The 24,099-nt window shown below is 49.7% G+C and overlaps 1 protein-coding gene across 3 annotated transcripts in view; it reads right to left on the reverse strand.

The window, feature by feature from the left end:
* LOC138567570 (aurora kinase B-like) overlaps positions 1-24,099 on the reverse strand; it is a 160,032-nt gene that overhangs the window by 93,758 nt on the left and 42,175 nt on the right. For all 3 annotated transcript variants that reach the window (XM_069645922.1, XM_069645923.1, XM_069645924.1), the window contains exon 5: positions 21,175-21,366. In XM_069645922.1, coding sequence (XP_069502023.1) covers positions 21,175-21,366 — 192 coding nt within the window. The remainder of the gene's footprint in view (positions 1-21,174; positions 21,367-24,099) is intronic.

The following is a 24,099-nucleotide window of genomic DNA, read 5'->3' on the forward strand; positions in this document are numbered from 1 at the left end:
CTCTACCTAAGCCCCTCTGGCAGCCATCTTCAGATTTGGTAGCACGCAAAGTGGCAGTAGGACCAAGAGAATAGCCGCAGAGGTGTAGACGGGAGGGTTCGCATGTGAATCCATGCCAGACCCATACTGGAGAACAGTTACAAGTAACTTGTTCCTTCTCCAGCGTGCGGTCTGACATGGATTCACATGCTCATGAATAAAGAATACATAGCAGTACACATGCACAAGCGCAGGAGGTGGCAAGGCTCAACATAAGCATCTCTTACCTCCTCACCCTTCAAGCGAACAGGTTGCGCAGCACTGCCTGGCCAACTCTGGACTCCTCCCTGGAATCCCTGTCGACGCAGTAGAACTTGGTGAAGGTGTGCGTCGACCTCCACATAGTAGCCCTGCAGATATCCAGCAGGGGCAAACCAGACAGAACACTGTTGTAGCAGCGAACGGTCTGGTAGAGTAGGCTCTCGGACAGCCAGGGAGCAGTCGGTTTGCCAACCGGTGACAGTGGGTGATACAGCCTGAGAGCCACCTGGAAATGGAAGCCTTGGACAGGGCCTTCCCATGGTTCACAAAGAGCTGAGAGGTTTCCGGAAACTTAGTGCGGGCCACATAAAACTTCAGCGCTCTAGCCACGTCCAGCAAGTGCAAAGTCCTTTCAGCCGGCGACAAAGGCGTCGGAAAGAAAATACAGGTAACACCAAGGGCTCATTTAGATGAGACTGGTGTTACCTTGGCCATAAAGGAGGGGTGCGTCCGCAGTACCACCCGCGTCTCGTGGAAAGTCAATTAAGGTGGTTTACACAATAGGGTCTGAATCTGCCCCCACTCTTGCAACGGTGATGGCCATGAGAAGAGCGGTTTTCCACGAGAAAAACTTGAATGGTGCAGAATGCATAGGCTCGAACAGATGAGCCTAGTAAGCACCACATTGAGCTCCCACGCCGGGTCCGGAGCCATCACCAGCTGAATAGTCCCTTGACGAATTCCTTGACCAAACAGTGCAACAACGAGTATTGTCGTCCTGGGGATCTGGTGTAGTGTGAGATAGCCGCCAGATGGAGGCGTGGGCCAGTCCCGATTTGGCCAACAGCAAATATGGAAGCACCTGAGGGGCCTTGACCCTCAGTGGGTTGATCTTCTGGGAACGGCACCAAATAGCAAATCTCTTCCACTTGAGTCCATAGCATTTCAAAGTAGACAATGCTCTAGCCTTGCCGCAAACTTCCTTGTAGTCTGCCGGAAGATCGAAGCCACCGAATTCTAGTGCTGCAAGAGCCAGGCCTTCAGGTTCAGAGACCCTGAATCGTGGTGACGAATGGCGCCTCCTTCCCTGGCGAGAAGATCCGCGACCACTGGCAGCTTGACTGGTGGTGACGCTGACATGCTGAGAAGGTCCGGGAACCAGATCTCCCTCGGCCACGCCGGTGCAACAAGAATCATCCGGCACCGTTCGCATTGACTATGACTCGAATTAACAGCAACAGAGGGAACGCATACAGAAAAGCCCTCAAGGGAATGAGAATGCGTGCTTCATGCCCCCCCCTGCTGGGGAAACCTGCTGGCAAACCTCCGGCACTTGGTGTTCGTCGCCATCGCAAACAAGTCGATCTGGGGATTGCCCCATTTGAGGAACAGGTTCTCCACTAGGTCCTGCCGAAGATCCCACTCCTAGCAAGAGCAAAACTCGAGAGTCGGCAACCGTGTTCTTTACTCCCGCCAGATGAAATGGGATGAGGAGCATCCCCTGGGCGACAGCCCAATGCCATAAATCCTGTGCCTCTTTGGAGAGTGCTGGGGACCTGGTGTCCCTGTTTCCTCATGTAAAACATTGTGGTGGTATTGTCTGAAGACCCGAACCACCTTGCCCTTGAGGGACGGCAGGAATGATTGGAGAGCCGAAAACACTGCCCGTAGCTCCAGAAAGTTGATGTGCAACATCTTCTCCTCCGGCAGCCACAGGCCTCTGGCGTGCAGACTTCTGATGTGGGCTCCCCATCCTTCCAGGGAATTGTCAGTCATTACCGTCTCCTGGTGCTGTTGGGCCTGGAAATCTGCGCCTCCGGTCAAATGAGAGCGCACGCCCCACCACCTCATCACCCGACAGACCACCTTGTTGCAAGCGATTTGTCCTGGAAGCTTCCAGACACCTGAATCCAAGGGACGTCGAGGAACTCCTGTAGTGGGCGCATCCGTAACCTGCAGAGTCAGATGAGATAAATGCATGATGACATCCTGCCGAGCAGAGACTTGATGGCCCTCACTGTGGCGATCTTCAGGAGCGAGCAGCCGTTGCACCTTGCCCAGTATGGCTGCCACCCTCTCCTCCGGCGGCAATGCTAGGCATGACCCTGTTGAGCTGGGATCCCAGGAACAGAGCGTCCTGAGTTGTTGTCAAGCAGGACTTTGCGTAATTTACAGAGAACCCCAGATCCGTCTGTAGGTGGACGGTCCTTGCTGTGTGGTCGACGGCGATGCTCCTTGAGCTGGCCGGGATGAGCCAGTCGTCCAAGTAAGGGTAGACTTGGATCCCTTGTCGCAGATGGGCTGCCACCAGCGCCAGGCACCTGGTGTAGACTCTTGGCGCCGACTTCAGTCCGAAGGAAGGGCCTTGCATTGGTATTGCGAAGCATAGAAACTAGCAGTGTCCCTTGTGAAAGTACGCATCCCCCAGGTCCAACGACAAAGTCTCCCTCTTCTAGCTGCCCGAGCACGTGTTGAAGAGTGACCACCCGGAACTTTTCAGACTTTATGTACGTGTTTAGGCGTAGTAGGTTGAGAATGGGCCTCCAGCCCTTCTTTCAAACGAGAAAGTACCTTGAATAAACTCCAGAGCCCCAGAGTCGCTTTGGAACTAGCTCCATCCCCCTTTCTTTAGCATGGCCCGAACCTCCAACAGCATCTGAGGAATGTGGTTTTCCTGCCGGGCCACAGGTGGTATTTGAGGACACTTCCGTTGGGATGCGAGTGTCCGTGTGCGAGAGCGCCCAGCACCCAACAGTTGGTGGAGATGGTCTTCCACACGGTGAAGTTTGCCAAACAGCAGCCTCCCACTGGGTTGCACAGGTGCCCCCCCCCCCTCCCCCTCCCCTCCTAGTTCATTCTTGCTTGAAGGTAGACGGGCTATATGCGGGTCCTGGCCGACGACGACCATCTTGGAGCGGCCCCTGTTGGTCTCCTGGCCCGAGGATCGGGAGGGTTGGCAGTACAAAGAGCCCCCGCCGTAACCCTTAACAGGACGGCTTGCCTCCTGAGGACCGAAAAGACAGCAGTCGCTGTTGTAACATGCCCAAGGCACATGCCGTCTTCGTGTCCGCCTTGATGGCTTGTAGAGACTCATCTACAGCCTTTCCGAACAGATTGTCTCCGTCAAAGGGCAACTCCAAAACACTTGTCTGGACCTCCTGTCGAAAGATTGTGGCCTTCAGCCAGCCATGGCAACAAAGGCAAACGCTGTTGCCCATCTGACGGAAACCCGTGTCAGTGATGTCTGTGGCCACTGATGGCGTGGTCCAACACCATCTCACCACACCATCGCACCCTCTTGCAGAATCTCCACTGCTTCTGACCTCTTGTTGGTGAGGAAGTCTAGCAGCGGTGCAACCTTGAACCACATCTCCCGGTCATAGTGTGCTACAATAGCCAGGGCATTGGGGGCTTTGATTGTCATCAGTGCAGAGTAGATAACTCGCCACCCCATAGCATCCAATTTCTTCCCGTTGTCAGGGGGTGGGGTAGAAAGCTGCTGAAGAACCAGACAACAACTTCTTGGCTGCTGTGGATACCACAGAGTCGGGTGCCGGTTGGGCCGCAAGCAGAGTCCAGGAGCCTATATTTCTTCTCGAAGCAGTCCCGCTTTGCTGGTGTAGTGGAAGTGTTCTTCATGAGCACCAGTCCTTCGTCCCAAATATCATCCAAGAGTGGGACTGACAGTATGGACTCTCTTCGCCTTGCAGCGCTGGTATAAGAAGCCCTCCTCCTCAGGAGCGAGCTGGAAGAGCTCCGAAGCTCTGGAGATCATTGCATGGAATGAGCCAATCTCGTCCGGCAGAGAGGATCTTGAGGAGGCGACAGGGGGTCCAAAAAGTGAAAAGCACAGTAAAAGCTTGCCAGCTAAGCACAAGAACTCCCAACACTTGAACATGTGGTAAACATCTGAAGATGGCTGCCGGAGGAGGGGCTTAGGTAGAGTGCAGTCATTGACTGGGGCAGGATGACCCAGAGCTCAGTGATTGGTTGTTAGGAGAAAGACAGTTCAGAAATGAAACTGATTTTTCTTTAACGAGGACTCCCAGCCCGACTGGGGAATATTCATGAGCTTGCAAATCCATGCAGACCCCATGATGGTGAAGTACAGGGTGCCAGATTCAGCTGCCAGGTGCTTTAGTTCTCAGCCCTCGCCCACAGCAAGGAAACGCTTGGCGAACTAGTCACTGGCAGCCATGGTACCTGCGGTCCAGGAGGGGGAAGAAGCTGCAAGCAATGGGCAAGAGGATAATTTATACAGCAGTCTCTACCATCAAAGCAGCAAACGCCATAGCCATTTTGGCCCGATCTGACCGGGAACTATGGTTGAAGATGGGCCCTATTCTCGACTTCCTGCCCAGAGACAAGGTGGTTGAGGCCCTAGAACTCTTTCAGGAAGAGGAAGTGGCCTTGGATCACGCCATCACGGTTTTAGTGGACATAGGTTTCTGCCAGATGGGGAACAGGGTGTCCCCAAGTCAAGGTTGGTTAACAACACTTCTGCCAGGACGTTCAGACTAAGGTGCTGGTTATGCCGTTTGACGTGGAGAATCTTGCGGGAAAGGCAGTCTAGTCTTTTCAGGCAATAAAGACTAGACAAAGAAGGCCGTTCCCTGGGAACTTCGCAGCAGTGAGGATCGTCGTCTTGCTCTTCCAGAGCGAAGCCAGGAAGATCTTCCAAGGGTTATAACACGGTAGCCTTCACGTTGTTCCACTTACAAAGCGTACAGGAGGCGCTCTCAAGGCAGTGGAGGACCGCGGCGCCTGCCGCACGCAGGACAGAGCTACGACCTCCAAGCAGGCCTGAACAGCCGTGTCTTTGGGCCCCCACCTAAGTGGGAGGCCAGCTAGCAAAGCGAGTTAGGCAAGAACTGATGTAGTAACAGACTACACACTTGTCTACTTGTTATTAGGTAACCCATTTTTGGTATAGGGCTGTACTACACAAATTGGTAGTGTGACTGAGCAGCCAGACCAATTTCAAGAGGGGTTAAGTGTGAGCTGTAGCAATGAAATTCACAAAGGGAAGTAGCCAAGTAACACTTCTACTCAAGGTTTCAGGTATTCAATTTTTAAATAAGCGTTCTTTAAAAAGGGCAAGGTATGCAACAAATATACTTTAAAATATTATTCCAGAATCAGCATAAACTTAGTAGATACTCTTTAGAGATGCTTTTTACACACTTGCCACACACAGAGGTGACTTCATTCACAAGGACAGTAATGGCATTTATATATCCTATATTTATAAAGGAAATTTTAAAAAGGACAAAGGTTAAACAGGTTCTCACGGCATGCTAGTATACTTAAATCGTGCAATGAAGTCTAGACAAAACCTTTCCCCAGCAATTACAGTCTTCAGTAACATGGTCTTTCCTCTTCAGATTTTTCACTAGCCTAACCGCGTTGTTCTGGATCACCCGACAGCTGGATAGATCCTTGGATGAGGTCCCCAACAGCAAGGCATTCCCGTAGTCGAGCCGTGAGAGGATAATGGCTCTGGCTATCGTTGCCCTATTTCCCTCATTAAGCAGTGGTTTGATAGCTTTCATAAGCCTGAGATAGTACGCTGTGTTTTTTTGGAGGAAACTGGTCTGGGCATGAGAGTCGATCACGAAGTTGACCATCATACCCAGAGTCTTCACCTTGGAGGCCACTTGAATAGTGGCACTCTTAATTTGGAATGAGTTGTACTCTGCCCCCAGTTTTTCCAGCTGACGACTGGAGCAAAACAGCATCAGTTCGGTTTTTGAGTCGTTCAGGCACATCCAGTTGGCCTGCATCCAGTCTATTATCTTATAAACCCTAGTGATCACTTCACTGTCCGTGGCATGATTCCTACCCCCCCCCCCCAAACTCCAATATGAGTTGGGTGTCTGCGTAATTTGTAAACGACACTCCGGCTTTCACCAGTAGGCTACACAATGTGCGCATATATATGTTAAACAGCATTGGTGATAAGCTGGCCCCTTGAGGTACTCCGAATAGGATGTCACATGGGTCGGAGAAACTGCTACCCCAGGGGACTCTCGCTTGGCGGTTGGAAAGAAAGGACAGGAGCCAGTCAATGGCTTCCTCCGAGCAACCAACATTCTCTCTAAGCGCCTTGATGAGAAGGTGGTGGTCCACCAGATCAAATGCAGCACTAAGGTTAAGGAGCATCAACATACCCAACTTGTTTTCATCCAAAAAGTCAGCATCTGATTCTGCAAATCCAGCATGGCTGTTTCAGTGCTGTGGAATGCTCCGAAGCCAGATGGTTGCTGGTGCAGAATCTCCTGGTTCTCTACAAAGTATTGGAGTTGCTGTGTTGCTACCTTATCTAACAGTTTGAGAACAAAGTTTGAGTTGGTTATGGGACGAAGGTTCGCGGGATCTTTAGGATCTAGGCCCGCTTTTTTAACAAGTGGGGTGATGGTGACTTTCTTCAGATCTTTAGGCACCATGCCCTCTTGAAACAAAGCATTCACTATTCTCCGGAGGATGGGAGCAAAAATATCTGTGTTGGAGAATGATACCAGGAGGCAGGATATTTTCTGCGCAAGTGGTAGGTTTCATGCTATTCAGCACCTCTAACATATCTGCCTCCGAGATGGGGTCGAATTTAAAGAGCTGCTCTCTGACAGATACCTTCACTTCTATGGGGCAGGTCTCCCGATTAGAAGAAGTTCTGGCCTTGATAATGTTTTGTCTCTCCTTTTCCGTTTTGGCTTGAAATGCATTAAGCACCGTATTACAGTCCTCCTCAGATGGCGTGAATGGGGGGTGGGGGGGGTAAGAGATGCAGGTTTTTCAATACTCTTCAAGATGTTGAAGAGTTTGCTTGTATTATTGTCAGCAAGCTCGATTTCTGCGTTGAAGAAGTTAGCCTTAGCTGACTTGATTGTCTTTATATTCCATAACCTTCCTTTTCCAGCTTGCTTTACCATCTGCCGATTTATCTGTGATCCATTTTCTTTCCAAAGTCCGTTTTTCCTTCTTCAATACAAGAAGCTCTGGTGTATACCATTTTTGGCTGTTGCTATTTCTCCTAGTTAGCTTAGTGGTAAGCGGTGCCACGAATTCTACTAACTCAAATAAGTGTTTATTATATTTGTCTAGCAATTCGACACATGAGTCGTGATCCTGAAAGGAGCACAGAATTTTGTCCAAGCAGGGCTTGAGCTGTAGTTCATTTAAATTTTTAAAGTCTGATTGCTACCTTAATGTGAGGGTTATGCTTATGTGCATAACAGGGCAGTTTTAGGTTAGCCGATATCAGATGATGGTCACTCCAAATGCAGGGAGTGGTGCTACAGTTTTGTAATTAAATGTGACCACACAGCCAGTCTAACTGGTTTCCCTGAGGGGTAGTGGGATAGAACTATGAAGTCAAGATTATTCAAAGCTTTTTCCAGCGCTATAGCCCCTTTGTCCTTATTGCCTCGCCAGAAGTTCAAGTCTACCATATCGACCGATGACACGTTGACGGATCTCAATGTGTTTAAGTGAGAGCAGAGTTCCAGTGAGAAGTCTGAGACCAATGACGGTGGTCTGTAGATAGCTATCAAGTTAAGGCAATTGTTGGGTGAAAAAATCAATTTGAGGCGTAGGGCTTCGCACCCGCTGAATCCTACAGATACCTTGAAAAGTTTAAGGCTGTTCTTGGCAATAATTGCTGCCCCCACCTCCCCTTCCCTGCCCTGCACTCTGGAAAGCAGAGTTGTGGAAAGCAGAGTTGCAATCACACTGAGGTACGTACGAAAAGTCTGAACAGTACCTCTGGTTTAAAGACGAGGGGTTCAGCTGGATTTGGTCCTGTTGCAGCGATGCAGATCCTTGGTTCCTGAGTCTTAGTCGTGGGCACAAGAGGGAGGACGTCTGAAGGACTCCTGTGGCAGTAGGTTGGAGGTCGTCAGCAGCTACGGGCTCTTTTCGGATCAGTGGCACTTTGTGGTTTCAGCACGCCGTAAAACGCACCACCATGGATTTTGGATACCTGTTGGGCTTCTTGAGTCCTGTACTCAGTGAGGGGACTTGAGCTCTGGTAGTCCTGCTTCCGGAAGGTCCTTAGGAGACTCCAGGTGCTTCTGGCTGGATCGCAGACTTTGCACTGGACTACGGATTTCTCGACCGATGGCACTCGGTTCCTGCAACAGCAAAGTAGTAAAGGCAGTCTTGGTAGATGGTCCGGTGGAGTTAGTCTCGGGGTAAATTGGTCCTACTAACCCAAGGTAAGAAGTCATCCCTTCCGGAAATTCTCTCCAATCAGAGGAGTCTCGGCACAGCAGCAGGGCTTCACCGGGCAGTTCAAAGGTCCAAGACAATGCAACAAGCTTCGTTCACGGTTTATACGTTGGGTGTTCTTCCCAGGGGTCAACTCTGCCTCTAGTCCCTAAACCCTCACCTTTTAAGCAGGTTTCTCCCATTTATGCCCAGACTAGGCTGTCAATCACAGCAGGGTGGCTGTCCTTTTAGGACAGCCAGCCAATCAGGACTGGTTGCATTCAGGCATTCCTAGAGATAAAGGACAGGAGAGTTTCAGGAACCTCCCTCACTTCTTGCGCTTCCAAGCACACTGGAGCCAGTTTTCAGGACTGAAAAACGAACAAAGGGCTCAAACCTGGCTTGGCGCACAGTAAAACCCAAGAAAAAAAAGAAAGCACAAAAAATGCCGAAAAAGACGACCAGGACCATTTTGACAATGGTCACCCATGAGTGCTATACTGCAGCTGAGGGTTCAGCCTGCGGTAGAAAATCACATTGGTAGGAAAATTAAAACCACTGCCACCAGCCATTTAAAGTAGTGAGGGTAACAAAAAATGTTACACGAGTAACTAGAGCCGCCAGCACTCCACATAAGATGGTGTGGGCTGGCTCTACAAACCGAAAAGGGTAAGTGAAGTCAATTTCACTTTACTATTCTTGGGAACGGTAGTTCACGCAAGAAAAGATTTACACCTAAAGGATTTCTCTGACACTGCACTAAAGGTGCAGTGTGTCACCATACAAAAAAGGTAGATGCCTATGGAGTTTGTCAGACTCCAAAAACCAAGGAAACCAAATCAGGCCAAAACACAGGATAGTGAGAAAAAAAAAAAAAGAAAACAAAAAAAAGTCCCACTCACTTCAAGGTTAAAATTAAAAAGCCCTAAAGTCCAGCAAAAGAGCAGGGACTCTAGAATTGAGCACTAAAAATGAAAATTCTCCCCAACAGTCAGCACATGGGTAAAGATCACCATGGACAGATGGGTGCTGGATGCTCTCGGACAGGGGCACACATCGTACCCCTTTGATTCGGTGACAGGAGTTGCAGGCCATGTTACAGAAGGGTGCAATAGAACCTGTCCCCCAGCGCCTCCAGGGCTCCAGAGTATATTCCAGATGCTTTCTGGTTCAAAAGAAAAGCGGGGCATTGGAGGCCGATCCTGGATCAGTGTCATCTCAAGTATTAGTCCCAAAAGTCCTGAATGGTCACATTGCAACACGTGCTTGCCCAGCTGGAACAAGGAGATTGACATCATTGGATCTGGAGGACGCCTACTTCCACATCCCCATTCACAACAAACACTGCAAGTTCCTACGATTCATAGTTCAAGGTCAGCGCTACCAGTTCAAGGCACTGCCTTTCAGCCTGAAGTCGGCTCAAATGTTTTTATGAAGTGCGTGGCCCCGTTGGCGGCACATCTTCGTCTACAAGGTATCTGCAGTTGGTGAGCAGGTGCAAGTGGGTCTAGGTCACCTGACCTAAGCACCACCCACCTTCTTACCACTGCCTCTTCCTTTCTGCTCTTAGAGTCTCTCGCCCAGTCGTGCGAAGAGATGAAGAAAAGGGCAATTCCTGTTTGGACCTGTTCTGACTCAGGGCCCAAACCCCTGCTCAGACAGCAGGAAAGCATGTACGAACATGTGCTTTTTCCCCTCTGGCCCACAGGCCATCCCCACCATCAGCCAATGCCAACCTCTCCGGTGCTGGGACTAGGACAGGTGCTCAATGGCACAGTAAGTTGTGCATTTTTAAAAGTTTTATTCTCGCGGCGCTGTGTGTGCCCCCGCTCCCTTTGTCCCGGTTACTTCCTTGGAGCACGGTGGGAGGGCCAACAAACAACGGTTTGGCGGCCCTTTGAAATTGGCCAACCAAGACACCCCCTGCCGTGTCAGCCCCTAAGGGCTAGAGGCTAAGGACAGCTCCAGTGATGTCTGCCAGTGTCCGCCGTGGTAGCACATACCTGATCACAGCAGGTTGACTGCTGCAGGCTAAGTCGAATCTGGGGGTGTTGTATTGTGCTGTGCTCAAATACATAGCCTCCTTCCCCTTGTGGGAAAGGGTAATCCGAGTGTTTTCACACCCTCTGCGGGAAAGCCCTTGAAGGACAACGCCGCCGGGGGGAAGGGGGTGGGGGGTGGAGTGAGCAACGCAGGTGTGCAGGAGATTCTGCCCGATTATATGTAGCACGCTTCGCTGGTCCACACTTCCGTGCCTATAAGAACCAAAGTATGGACCCTCTGCAGCAAAGCCCTCGCAGGACAAGGCCACAGTGTTGAGCAATGAAAGTGTTTGGCGGCGATGGGGTAGCAGCGCAGACTGAGCGTGGACTACTACACCCTCATGTCTGCGGCCACAAGTTAAGAAGGTTCGGGGAGTGTTAGCTTCTCTTCACTCCACGCAGCCCTCCTGACCTTGGCCCCTTCCCTCTCTTGCATACGCATTGCTCCCCCTGCAACCGATCCTCCCATCCACCACGCGCTTGCGTCTCCACTCTTTGTGCACTCTTTCAACTCAGGGCATGTGGGCTGCCTTGGTTCCCTAGCTGCATGTGCTCCTTCGCATTGTAGGTCCCCGCATCAGATTGTGTGCCCGCCCCCCCCCCCCCTGCATTTCCTTTACTTCCTCTCGCATCTCAGCCCTTCCTTTTTGAACTATTGTGTACTATTCTGGCAGAGTCTCGTGGTCCACTGTTTCTGGCATTACTTTGCATTGCCTGCATTCTTCATCTAGGTTTCTGTTGTGTTCTGTGCCTGGACGACCAATTGTCTGCTCTCTACGGTTCTTGATATTGTGTTGCGATCAACAGTTTGTGGCATCAGATTGCAATTGCCTGCATTCTTCACTTTTAGGTTCCCTGCTGCTTATGGTCCTGTATTGCATCTGCATTCTTTACTTCCAGGTTCTCGGTTGTGTACTACATCTACATGCTCTACTTCTAGGTTCCCTGTTGTGCTGTGTTCTTTGCTGATGGTTCTGTACGGCATCAGATTTGTAGGTCTGTTCTCGTTTGTTGTGCCCCCCTCCCTTTCGTGTCCCCCCTGTGCTTCCCTCCTGTCTGCCTCCTCCCGCCCACCTGCACAACCTCCCCCTCCTTGTGCTCCTTTCCTCCCTACACCCCCCCTATGCTGCTCCGTCACACCCATCTTTTCTAACTGCTTTTCTATCGACTAACCTATCCCTCACCAAGTCTGGCAGGAAGAAGCTAAACGGACATCCTGTTCTCCAACCCAGACCTCCCTGTCACCGATACCTATACCAGTGCTTCCTCCAGACAGACCCTTACAGACATACTTTGTCGTTCCCTCTAGGCCCATGGAAACCCACATACGGTCTCTGTTCTCTCTTCTCACATTAATGGTGGCACCCAGTGGGAGGCCTTCCTGGCCATCTTCCATTCCAAGACCATAATGTCTACTTAAATGGCACTGTCTTGGTCCAGGGTGTATGGGAGGATAGGTCCAAGAGACCCGCCTCCCCTGCAGTCCCCCCCTTGTGGAGTCCATGGCTCGTCAGGGGTCCCCCCCCTGCCAAAAGGGCCCAGGTGGCGGGTGAACCACTGGCTGACACATTGACCAAACGTGCTGTATTAAGCTAGGCACTGGAAACCATTTTGTGAAACCAGAATGACATGAGCCCCTGTGCGCCGCAGCACGGCCCCCACCCTTGGAGAGTTCTCACTTGCCCCTAAGGCCGCAGCTCCCTAGCAGATCAGCCGAGAGCCCGTTCCCACGAGCAGACGGACATGAGCTAGTGCTAGAAACAAACACTAATATTCACCTTCCGCAGTGTATCACTGTCCACAGTATGACCCGGTCAGCAGGGCCGGGGTGGAAAAGAACTGTAAAATGGTCCCCCGACAAAAGTAGAGCCCCTAAATACCAATATGCAAACTGCCTGTGATAAAACTCTTTTCTCCATGACCTTTTGATAAAATATGTAAATTCCATGAAGATGGCAGAATGTGTTAATGCGGCATTCTGGTTGAAACACCCATATCCCCTTAACTATGCGCAAATGGTAGAAGTGTCCCGGGTTTTATGTTGTATGTTTCCCCGAGAAGAATGTACTCCAAGGCCCTATGCCATAACTGAACTAATGCTGCTAGAGTGCAACGGAAAACAAGTGCACCAGCATTGGGCGCTCATGTAAATTGTGTAAGAAAACGCATAGAATGTATTCGAATGTTCAAGCTTACCATGTGTCACTGCCATCAGTCTCATTGGCCAGTTCCTGCGCGCTCCACCAACCTTAATACTACCTCGCTTATTGTGTATGCATAGAGTGCAACAAAATGTCGTGGTTGTTAAATACTTAACAGTTATCAATAGCAACATTGGTATAGGTAACATTTGAAATGGCCATGTAAAGGCACTAACAATGTAGACATGTAAGCTTATAAGAAAACTCAATGAGTTTTGTACTGTATATGAATTATTAGGTATTTTTGTATAACCTGCAAACACGACGAAAATACCATTGTGGGCATATCCAAGGCCACTTCCCCTCCCTCCCCAGTGAAGCCTGCCAAACGAAAGGCAGAGGCCTGGGCTGCTCTGCCTCATCTCCCCCAATTCGGCTGGAGCCGCTTCAAGCATTCACGTTCCCCCGCAGCTCACATGGCCACGACCAGCCACCTGAATTATTTACAATCCAACAGTAAACCCCGGCCATAAACGCAGGCCAAAGGGTGCCCTTTCTTAGGCTCCACGACCCACCAGCTCACTGCAGGTTAATGGCCCCTGTAAAATTAGGACACCTAATATTATAGCAACACTGTAGGAACACATTCATAATGACTTCTAACGAGACATGAAAACTTGGACAGCTCACCCCTTGCCCTGAGACCCAACCTTGTGACCCAAGATACCCGGCCAACAGGATGATGGTAACCATGTATTGATGTATTACTAAAGGACCCAACTCTAGGTGCATTCCTCCTGTGTTGCATTAACCTGTAGAATAATCTATTGTAGGATTTACAGGGAAAGATAATATTGCAGTATTGAATGAATGGGGTATGCGTGGCCCTTAGGGCAGAAAGCCAAGGAAGATCAATGACAGTGGCCACGCCTGGCACAACAGCACCTCCCGGATGAGCCCAGCTGACCTGCCCGCCCCACGTTGGCACCCAGTGACGTCTACCAACCACGGCGTAACACATCACAGCTGCACTTCTAGTAGTCGCCACCCAATCCCCATGAACATGTGCCCCCTACAGTGTGTAGTTCTCATGACGTGTTTTGTGAAATATATACACCTGTCTTTGCTAGTGTCAGACAGAGCGCTCTCGGAGTTTGCAGAGTCCTTTGCATGCCCTACTTTTGACTTATGTAAACTCCCATTAAGCTCACCCGCACTTTGTCTTAGCCTTATTCCCATCTTGGGAGAGTCCATTATTGCCTCTCATTGTGGGGAGGATCGTGCTATCTGGGGACGCTCGCCTTCAAGGGCCCTCAGGCCAATCTCCTCGTTAGGTAGAATTCTCAGAAATGTGCCAATTCCCTTCTACCTTAGAGACCCAACACTTTTTGCTGGACTGTAGGACTTACTTTCTAACCTGGAGAGAGCGAGACCTTTTTCCCCCCACTCATATTTTTCTGTGATTTGGACGCTTGACTTTTGAGTCTGGCAAAATCCATAAGTATCATCTTTACATTGCGACACAGCACCTTCACAATGCAGTGACACAGGGAAGTCTTACATTTCCTAAAGGTTTAAATACCTTCTCTTGGTTGAATACCATTTTCAAGAGCAGTGAAGTGAAAATGACTACTTACATTCTGTAACTTTCTAGACCCAGCACACACCATCTTACAATAGGGTGCTGGATGGGGATTCTTAGTATCCCCTTTGTTTGGTTTCTCATGTAACATTTTTATGTTACCCCTTGCTACAATTAATGGCTGGTGGCCATGGTTTACCTTTTCCTACCATTGTGTGTTTTTACAGCGGGCTGCAATTGCAGCTGCAGTGAGACCCATGTTTGCCCATTTTGTCAAAATGGCCCCGGTCTTCTTTTCTCACCATTTCTTGTTGGGAAGATCCTTCTTGAGATTTACTCTGCGCGCCAAGCCAAGTTTGGTGCCTTTGTTAGTTTCGTCTTTGGCGGGATTCACTGTGAAGCCTGCCTCTGGCTCCAGCGTGTTTGGCAGGGGCAGGAAGTGAGGAGGTGCCCGAGACTCCCTGTGCTTCATCCCCTTGGTAACAGGAATGCACCCAAAGGTGATTGGCCAGCAGGCTGTCCTCAGAGGACAGCTACCCTTCTGTGCGAGTGACAGCTAGGCTGCGTAGGACTGGGAAAAAAATTGCATAAAAAGGCTTTTGGCTTGGAAGGCAGAGTCGACCACCGGACGAAGGAATCTGAAGAACTTGGAAGAGGCGCCTGCTGCAACTCCTGGACCGTTGGTTTGCCTGGTAAAGCCCTGCTTCTGTGCTGAAGCTCTGAATTCGCCTCGACTAGAGAAGCCATCCAACGGACGACTTCTGTGGGTTGGTGGGACCAATATACCTACAGCTATCCCTCCTCAAATACCTCCGCTCTCGAGCTCTTTGCTCCTCTAACTCCCTCAGGGTCAGTCATTTTTCAAAGAAACGAGCTGGGGGTAGATCTGTGTTCGGCTGGGGCCTCCCTCTGAACAGCCTCCCTGCCACTCTAAAACTTGAGAACCATCTCTGGTTCCAGAAGCACCTCAAGACCTTCATCTTTACTTCTGCCTTGGCTCCCCCTCTCCCCTGCTGATCTGTTCCCTTGGCACTGTGCACCTGGCCACCCTGTCCTCCGGGCCCAGGTACCTGCTCACCCTCCCGCACTGCCTCCGGGCCACCCCTTGCACTGGGGTCTGTATCTGTACCCATAGATTCCACCCCCCCCTTTTCTTCCAGCAATTAGACCTACCCTGTCTGCTACCTTAAACTGAGCATTTGGCACTTGCTGGCTGCACTACCTCTGTTGCCTTGATTATTTATTGGTTTCTCCTTTTCTCTGCACTTTCCACTTCTCCCCCTTCCATGCACTTTTGCCCTCCCCCATGCACTTACTAGGCCCAGTGACATTAAGAACACGCAAGATAGTTTTGTTCTCCCCCGTTCCCCTCTCTTGCCGCGCTCTGAAACACTTGTGTATGAGTGTGATAGAAATAAAATATCAATTAAAAAAGCGAACTTGTCTGGACATCCTCTCGGAGCTGGCTGTACTTCCATTGCTGCTGCAGGAACAGATTACAAGGGAGAGGAACACCAGACCGAGTGCATTGTTTTTAATTCAGACCAGAGCTCCAGGAAGATCCTCCAGACTCCCATGAAGCAGGACCGACCAAGCCTGAGCCACCTCAGAGTGCTGGACCCCAGATGTGAGGAAAGTCCATTAAATTATCCGAGAACCACAGTGGTGCCATTTGTGAGACGTGAAACCGCAAAAGTGACGCTGATCTGAAGTTTGCCCAATGCTGCTGCTGTCTTCCCATTCGTAGTGCAGGAGTCCCCAGACGTCCTCCCTCTTGTCCCCATGACTGAGGCCCAGTAACAGGATCTACAGACCTACAAAGGAACAGAAGCCAGCTGAATCCAGTTAGGGGACGTGCCACTTGTGTAGCCGTGCTAGCTCTCAGTTGAGACTTGTCTTGGTTACCCTTGCAGAGTTGCTTGCAGCTCTGCCCACCTCACAAGCCTCCCAGGTTGTGGCCCTTCAGTGAATTCCTTTCTACGAAACATTTCTAAAACATTGTGCAAGACTTTACTTACCTGCAAAAAGTTCAGCTCCCCTAGACTTTGCTCAACATGGTCTGTCCTGGCCCCCTGAGAGACTTACCACCGACTGTGCTTTTGCCTTTCCCCTGGGAAAGGGTTAATTTACTTGTAGGGTTCAAAAAGTCCTTACCTGCTTAAGAATATTTGTTAACCTTTGTTTGATTCCTGCATCCTTTCGACATTCATCTCAGCATTGCTCTAAATGGGCCAGTGATAAATAACTAGGACACTGAACATTGATTTAAGTCACCTGAGAGTGTAGGAAGGGCCTGTGCCATCCCCAATGGGTATCATCTGATTTAGTGAAACCGAGGGGATTTATTGAAGTATAGTGTGTGTTACACGATTGCTCCCCTTCTAAAGAAGGCGTATTCAAACGACTTAAATTGTTTTATCAAGAAACCTTGCGTGCAAGTATTTATTTGAAAAACTCATTGTGAAACTGTCACAACCTTACGGCTCACATTGACACCTACTGAGATAAGCCTGGCTGCTCGGTCACTACCAGCTTGTGTAGTACATGATTCTACCAAAGGTTGGGTTAACTACTGCCAAGAGGACAAGGCTGGTGCAGTCTCCCACAGTGTACTGCATACAATCTTGCCTAACACTCTTTGAAAGATGCTTCCCACCCCTCATCAACGTCCTTTCCTGCTATCCTCTCTGGCTCATCTGCCACCTGCATTCATACCAGTTTCGGGCAGGCCTACGCCTGTCATTGTGGCAAACACCAGATACTAGACACCCATAACACAGAATGCGTATTGGTCACACATTCCATTCACCCCGGTCCCACCCCACAACATACGGTTGTTGGGGAACGCTCCAGCCTGTGTGGTCAGCACTTCCCCCACACTACCATATATGGAACTTCCACCCAACAGCCAGTCAGGGGGAAGGGGAGTCAGGGCTTCCCAGGACTTCGGGAAACCCAAGTTAACAGGCGATGGAAGGCAAGAGGCCTCAGGGGGCCATCGTGTCTCCATCAGGAACCTACTGATTCCAATGACAGGGCCTGAGCATCCCAAAATGGAGGATGCGCAGGGCATCGGTCAATTCAGCACAGAGCTGCCACCAGCCCGTACCCTGCTCTGTGGGACACACACACACAGGTGCCCAAAAACATGCACTATGAGAACAGGGTCGTACCCCCACCCATGGGTCGGTTCACCAAACCAAATACAGGAAGACCCGCACCGCCAGGAGTCCCACGTGAACTCCTGCACAGAAAACAAGACAGAACATACATGATAAAGCAATAAAGGACAAGGATTCAGAGGCCCTGTCCCTCTGATGCATTTCCAGCATCACAATACATGGCAAAATGCAGCGCTTGTCTGTTCAGATGGCGACCGTTCGGTCCTTCAAGTAGCTCCCTGGCATGTCATCCTTGTGCATCTGCCTCGCTCGCCTCTGCAGCCTTCATGGGACCTCTCTAGGAATTCCTGGATGCAAGGTGGATAATTGTCAGGGAACTTTGTGGACAAGATCTCCCTCGACTTGGTCGGGCAATACAGTGGTGGAGTGTACAGCCGCATCTCGTTCAGGGTACTCCCGTTTCAGGTTCCTCCTTACCAGGAGACGGTCACCACGGAAGCTTCTCTAGAGGGATGAGGAGCCCACACCAGACAGTTGTACGCCAGCGGCCTCTTGCAACGGGAAGAAAAGGTCCTTCAGATCAACGTCCTGGAACTTGGCCCGTACTCTGGGCTCTCAAGTCTTTTCTGCAGTCGTTGAATGGCAATGTAGTGAGGATCTTCACAAACACCACAATGTTCAACTTCCGGAAACATGGTTGGGGCAGGGCGGGACCCGCTCACTGGCTCCCTCTCCAAGGAAGCCCAGGACTTGTGGCGCTGGGTCATTCATCAAGGCATGTTACTTATCCCGTTTCACCTAGCGGGAGTCAAGAATACCATTGCGGACTCACTCAGCAGGGAACTGCATTCTTTCCACAAGTGGGAACTTCGCCAGGACCAGGTGCATCTTCTGTTTGGCAAATGGGGCAGCCCCAGATCGATCTCTACGTGACGGCGGTGAACATCAAGTGCCAGAGGTCCACCAGCAGGTTCCCTCAACTGAGGACATGTTCTTGTTCCAGTGGGAGGGATGGTTCCTGAATGCTTTTCCTCAGTTTCCCCTGCTCTTAAGTGATCAACACACTCAAGAAAGTGCCACTGCAGTGTTAGGCAGAGTTTGTATGCAGTACCCTTGGGACCACAGGTGTAAGCAAAACCAACCTTGGTAGAAGTCTGTACTACAGTTTTTGGTAGCTGAGCAGCCAGGCTCATCGCAAGAGGTAATGCGAGCTGTAATGATGTTACACAGGTCTACAATCACAGGTGTTCAAATAAACTCTACATTCAAGGTTTCTTGGTTAAACCCTTATTAATTTATTCAACAGTCAGTTATAAAACATTCACTAGAAGGAGGCAGTTAAATATACATCAATACGCGTTAAGTTTGAGGCATTCAAACTACTGAAGGAGGAGAAAAATTGCATTCACAATACTGGAGGAGCACAAAGGAATAGGTTCAGAACATAAAAGAATTACAATTTTAGACCTTGCAGATACTTTGAATTCACCAGAAGAGTCAATTGAATAGGCTAGGCCAAAGTCAATGGGCTACAGCTTAGATAGGTAAAATGGTTCTGGCAAATAAACGGTAAAGTCTCTGTAGTAATTCTTAGAAATAGTTTGTCAGCAGAACAATTATACGTTGGGTCACAAGCTGATTAGGCCTGCTAGTTGTGTGTACTCAGTCTCGTTTCACAGTAACTTTCAAATGAAGAAAAAGATACATCTGAAGACTTCTGTTCCTGGCAGTTCCTGCAAATCTCACTGTTGCCGAGCCTCGGTCGTGGGGACAAGATGGAGGATGTCGGGGGACTCCTACACTGCACGGGGACTGGTAGAAAAAGCCAATACTTGGCAAATCTTCAATTCCGGTAGCTGTAGTAAAGCACAAACTGGTGTCCCTCTCCCTGGTTATTCGGTTTCCTGCAGCACTTTGATAAAAATACAACTCTGCATCACCTGAGGTCATGGCTCCTACAGCCCCAGAGTTTGGCAGTTTTGCTTTACCCGCAGAATGCAAGGACGTCCTGGCCAGGGCTTCACCAACGTTGGCAGTGCTATGGGCATAAATGGAAACGCTGCGAGTGGTGCCAGACTCAGAAGATAAACCTGCTGAGCGTCACAGCCCTGCAACTTCTACCAACTTGCTTTCCATGGCCAAAGCGGGACTGGCTCATGCTCAGATAAAGGTGCATCTCGTCGAACATATCCAGGTACATGTCTCTGGGCAGACCTTCCTTGTGGTCTCAAACTCAGAGTTCCTCTAGGGACTCTTCAGGACTTTCCCACCGGTAAAGGCTCCAGCCCCGGCTTGGGAGATCAATTTAGTGCAAACTAAGCTCATTGGAGCTCCATTTGAACCTATGCATCGGGTCCTGCTCAAGTTTCTCTCGTGGAGACAGCTTTCCTTGTGGCCATCACCTCAGCCAGCCTTACTCGTCTTTCCACGCTTCAAGGGTGGTGGAGCTGAGCACTCGCCCCACCTCTATGCCAAAGCTAGCGTCTGAATTCCACCTCAACTAATCTTTGTTATGAGTCTTCTTCCAGAATAAGTCCTCGCCAGCGGAAAGGGCCTCGCATTCGCTGGAAGTTTCTCGTGCCTTGAAGTTCAGTTGTTAGTCAACTTGGACCAGTAAATCAAGGCAAGGCCTCATTGAAAGCTTACATCTCCAGGTGGCTCTACAGCTGCATCATGCACAGTCAGCGACTGGCGAACAAGCCGCCGTCAGCCCAGCAGCTCACTACACCAGAGCCGACGAAGTTTCCCTCTGGTGTGCCCCTGCTCGACATCTGCAGGGCTATGTGGCAGTCCATGCACCTTCACGAGGTTCTGAGTCGACAGGTATTCCAGGGAGGAGTCCAGAGTCGGCCAAGCAGTGCTACACTTGTTTGAGGAGTCTGTTCCAGAGGTGTTATTACTTCTGTTGAGCCTTGCCATCTCCCATCGTTGTGTTTATGTACTGCTGTGCAATCATTCATTAGCATGCAAATCCATGCAAGACCCCATGCTGGAGAAGGTTCAAGTTACTTACCTGTAACAATTGTTCTCCAGCAAGGGTCTGGCATGTATTCACATGCAAACCCCCTCCCTCTGCCCCTCCCCGCCCCCTTCTTGGTTCATACTGCCACTTTACGTGCTTACCAAATCTGAAGATGGCCACCAGGTGTGGAGCTTAGAGAGGACCATCATTGGATGGGTAGTATGACCCAGAGGACAGTGATTGTTTTAGAGGAGAAACAGTTTTGAAGTGAAAAAGATTCCCAGCCTGACGACAGGGCATATTCATGAGCATGAGAATCCATGCCAGACCCATGCTGGAGAACAATAGTTACAGGTAAGTGACTTAAACCTTCTACCATAAACGTTTCCCAATCCACCCACACTTTCTGTAAGCAGACATCAATGATGTGCAAGCAGTTCACTTGTAAAATGTTCATCACTACCTTCAGCATTCCAGATTTTAAGATCTCATCCATCGTAGCAACAAACCAAACAAGTATCTCAACACATGTAACCAGTCCATCACACAGTTGGGAGCGGTTTTACAATTCAAGGGTCTGCAGTGCCCATATAGTCCAATTTTTATTTTAGATGGTTTTATCTGACGTATCAAGAGTGCAGTTCTTCTCGCTTGTCCCTGGGGAATTTCAGAGATCTACATTTTGAAGTTCACAAAACAGCACTAGACTCAATTTGAAATTACTGATTGGTCTACATATTTGAAGTCACTGCAACACATTGTTACTAAAATCAAACTAACCCGTGTAGGGATATTTTATTATGACACTTGCAAAATCAGGCTTGAGACTTGTTCTATGTGGATTAAGCATGCAACAAAAAGCTGGACTCGGTGCAGTTACCTTAAGTGTGACTGGATCTCTATCTCACGGCGGAGCTGGTGCTCCACACTCTCTTTTTCCAGCTGGGATTTAAAGAGCACTTTTAAGGCCAGGATAAAATTGTTCCCACGAAGCCGAGCCAAGTAGACATTACCAAACTTCCCCTTCCCAAGAGGGCGGCCAATGTCGAAATCCTCAATGGTGAACTTCTTCCTGAAAGACATTAGTAACGCAGCATGGTTCAAAGGATGTAAAAAAGATTCACAAAAAGACCACTTTCCATGAATAAGCACATTCGGGCCAAACAAAGCCACAAGGCTCATTGCATCATCAGGCTACACACTCGGGCACCAAAGGTTTCTTAACTGCCATGGGTTCTCCCCCCCCCCCCCCAACCAGTGCCAAGGCCTTTTTTGGTGATTTTGGTATTTCCAATGCAGTCTAATGTTTTCGGTTTCATTAACCCCTTAAGTGCCAAGGACGAGATACCTCGCCCTTGGCACTTAAGGGGTTCAGCTGCAATGACAAAGTGGAATATGTATTCTGCACTTGGGATACCTGCTTTCCTACAAAATGAAAGGCATGAATATTTACAGTGACGGAGGCTCATGTGTCACATGACAGCAGAGCATGCAGAAAATACAGATGAGTCTAGGGCAAAGTAGGGCCTGTGTAAAGAAAAAGCAGGAACTATGCAGCCAGGGTGAACCAGCAACGAACAGGCAGGCAAGGGGAAACTAGAGAGCAAAAGGGCACGTGTCAAAGAGGCAGGAACTGCCAAGGCAATTAAGAGACATTTTGGGGAATTCTGTTGGTCTTTAGGGAACTTTTTGCTCCCCTCGACCCCCCAATTATGCAGAATGCCCACTTTACCACATGTGGTAGCTCCCTGTACTTGGCCTTCAGCTTCACTTCCCTGGCCTTTTGCTAAATTGTTAAGGGGAACTGATCAATCCTTCAGATAATCAGCACTGGGAAGGTTTCCCTTTCATCTTTTATAACACTGCACACAGCATCTTACAAAAGGTGTCCCCATTGCACTGTATCACCCTAACTTACTACACCTGCAATGTATACGCCTAAAGGCAAGCTGGTGGCACTAGATACATTTTTACAATGTTTTTTTTTTTTAGTGTGCACATTCCCGTTTACTTGGTACTAAACAAGGCTAGGTTTGTTGGCTATATTGTAGTTTGGCTATTCTGCCTTGCCAGGAAATCCCATATAAGGTTAAACATTCAACCAGGAAAGCTGCTGCTTTCGCAGGCTAGTGCTGCCTTTGTTTGTGGGGGCTCAGAAGTGGGTGGGAATGTCTAGTCCCAGCAGACCATGTGAGGAGGCAGAAAGTCTCGGTATGGTCCAAGAGTAAATAGTAGTGGTCTGATTGGAACACTCGCTGTTTTAATGGTGTAGATCATTACAGTTTGTGGGCTTGGACTTGCTTCCCAGCTGGATTTTGGATAAGGACAACTCCTGTAGACATTTCTAGAGATCAGCGTTGGAGCCATGCAAAACCTTTGAGTTTTTATGAACTTGTTCGCTGGGCGCAGGTCTAGAGCAGGGCGCATGGTGAGGTCCTTAGTACACTGAATAAATACCCTCGTTTACCTGAATAGGGACGGCTTCTATGGCATCCTTTCCCAGCAGCGCTTCCACCTCTTGATTCAGAATCTCCAGATGGTCCAGTGAGGCGTGGTGGTCTGAATTGGAGGTCGGGCGAATTCTATGCAGTACCCGTGGGTGACCGTCTTTCTGACCCACTGGTTAGAAGTCATCCCCTCCCATGCCATGAGGAAAGATGTTAACCCCCCCCCCCCCCAGACCGGGGTGACATGGGAGGGGACCTGGACCTGATTTTCTGACCAGAGGCTGTGGCTCCTCTAGGATTGGGGCCTCTGCCTTGTCACTGACCCCTTGGTGGGTAGTAAGCGGGGCTTCCAGATGTTTGTCCGGTATTAAAGTTCCCTGTGCGATAGTTCTGACTTGTACGGGACGGCCCTTGAAAGGACTGCCGAGAGTCATTACCTCTCGGGGGGAGGGGGGTCTCTTGATGGAATTGAGGGAAATGGCCTGGCAAGGGGGAGGTTTCTTCTTAAGAATATCCTCTACAAAGTCCTGCTCAGGCACTGACTCTTGCGTAGAGATCTGAAAATGCTCAGCTGCCGTCTTTAACATGGAATTGAAGGCCATCTGGTCATCCACCGGCGAGGCCTGGCGAGCCGGTGTGGATAGAGGGGAATCCAGGCACAACACATCAGTGTCATGATCTTGATGGGGAAGTGTCCACGGATCCGTTCCTCTTGCTGGGTTTCTTCTCAATTGTCCATGGCATCCGCCTGTTCCTCTTAATTCTGTAGAAAGGAAGTTTCTTCCCCGTCATCTTAAATGTCTCTATAAGTGTCCATCTGGACGATGTCTTCATGTTGGACCGGGACAGAAAGCTGGTCTTCTTGAAAATGTGAAGTAGATTGAAGGTTGGGCTCTCCACAAGACCATTTCGGGGAAGGCTGTTCAGAAAAACTGATAATTCTTTGCAGACGGTCAATACACCCTTCACATTTTTCCCTTGTCCATTTAGAGGACCCAGAAGGGCCTACGGGTGGAAAAGTGTTGTCCTCCGTCCTACGGTGCCGAAAAGTGTCCCTCAAGAGTGTTGGAAAGAGGCTCTTGACTGTCCTCAAGTATTGTGAGAATCGGGGCGCCATGGTGTATCAAATGATTTGTCCGCGGCCTGCCCCATGCTTTTCAGCAGAACAGAAATAAGTCCAACCGCCGAAGTAATTGTCTCGATGAAGTCTTCGATAATCGCAGAATCGGCGTGAGATGGTGGTCCCGATGGTCCATCGGTAGGTTTGCTGCCTTCCGCGGCGTTAGAGGGCCTAGCGGACGGTTTTCCGACCCGAGATTCTTGGGCCTACCGCGGCATTCGGAACCATCGTAGCGTCG

The sequence above is a fragment of the Ambystoma mexicanum genome, chromosome 2p (genome assembly GCF_040938575.1).
Source record: "Ambystoma mexicanum isolate Mex_15411 chromosome 2p, UKY_AmexF1_1, whole genome shotgun sequence".
NCBI classification, from domain to species: Eukaryota; Metazoa; Chordata; class Amphibia; order Caudata; family Ambystomatidae; genus Ambystoma; species Ambystoma mexicanum.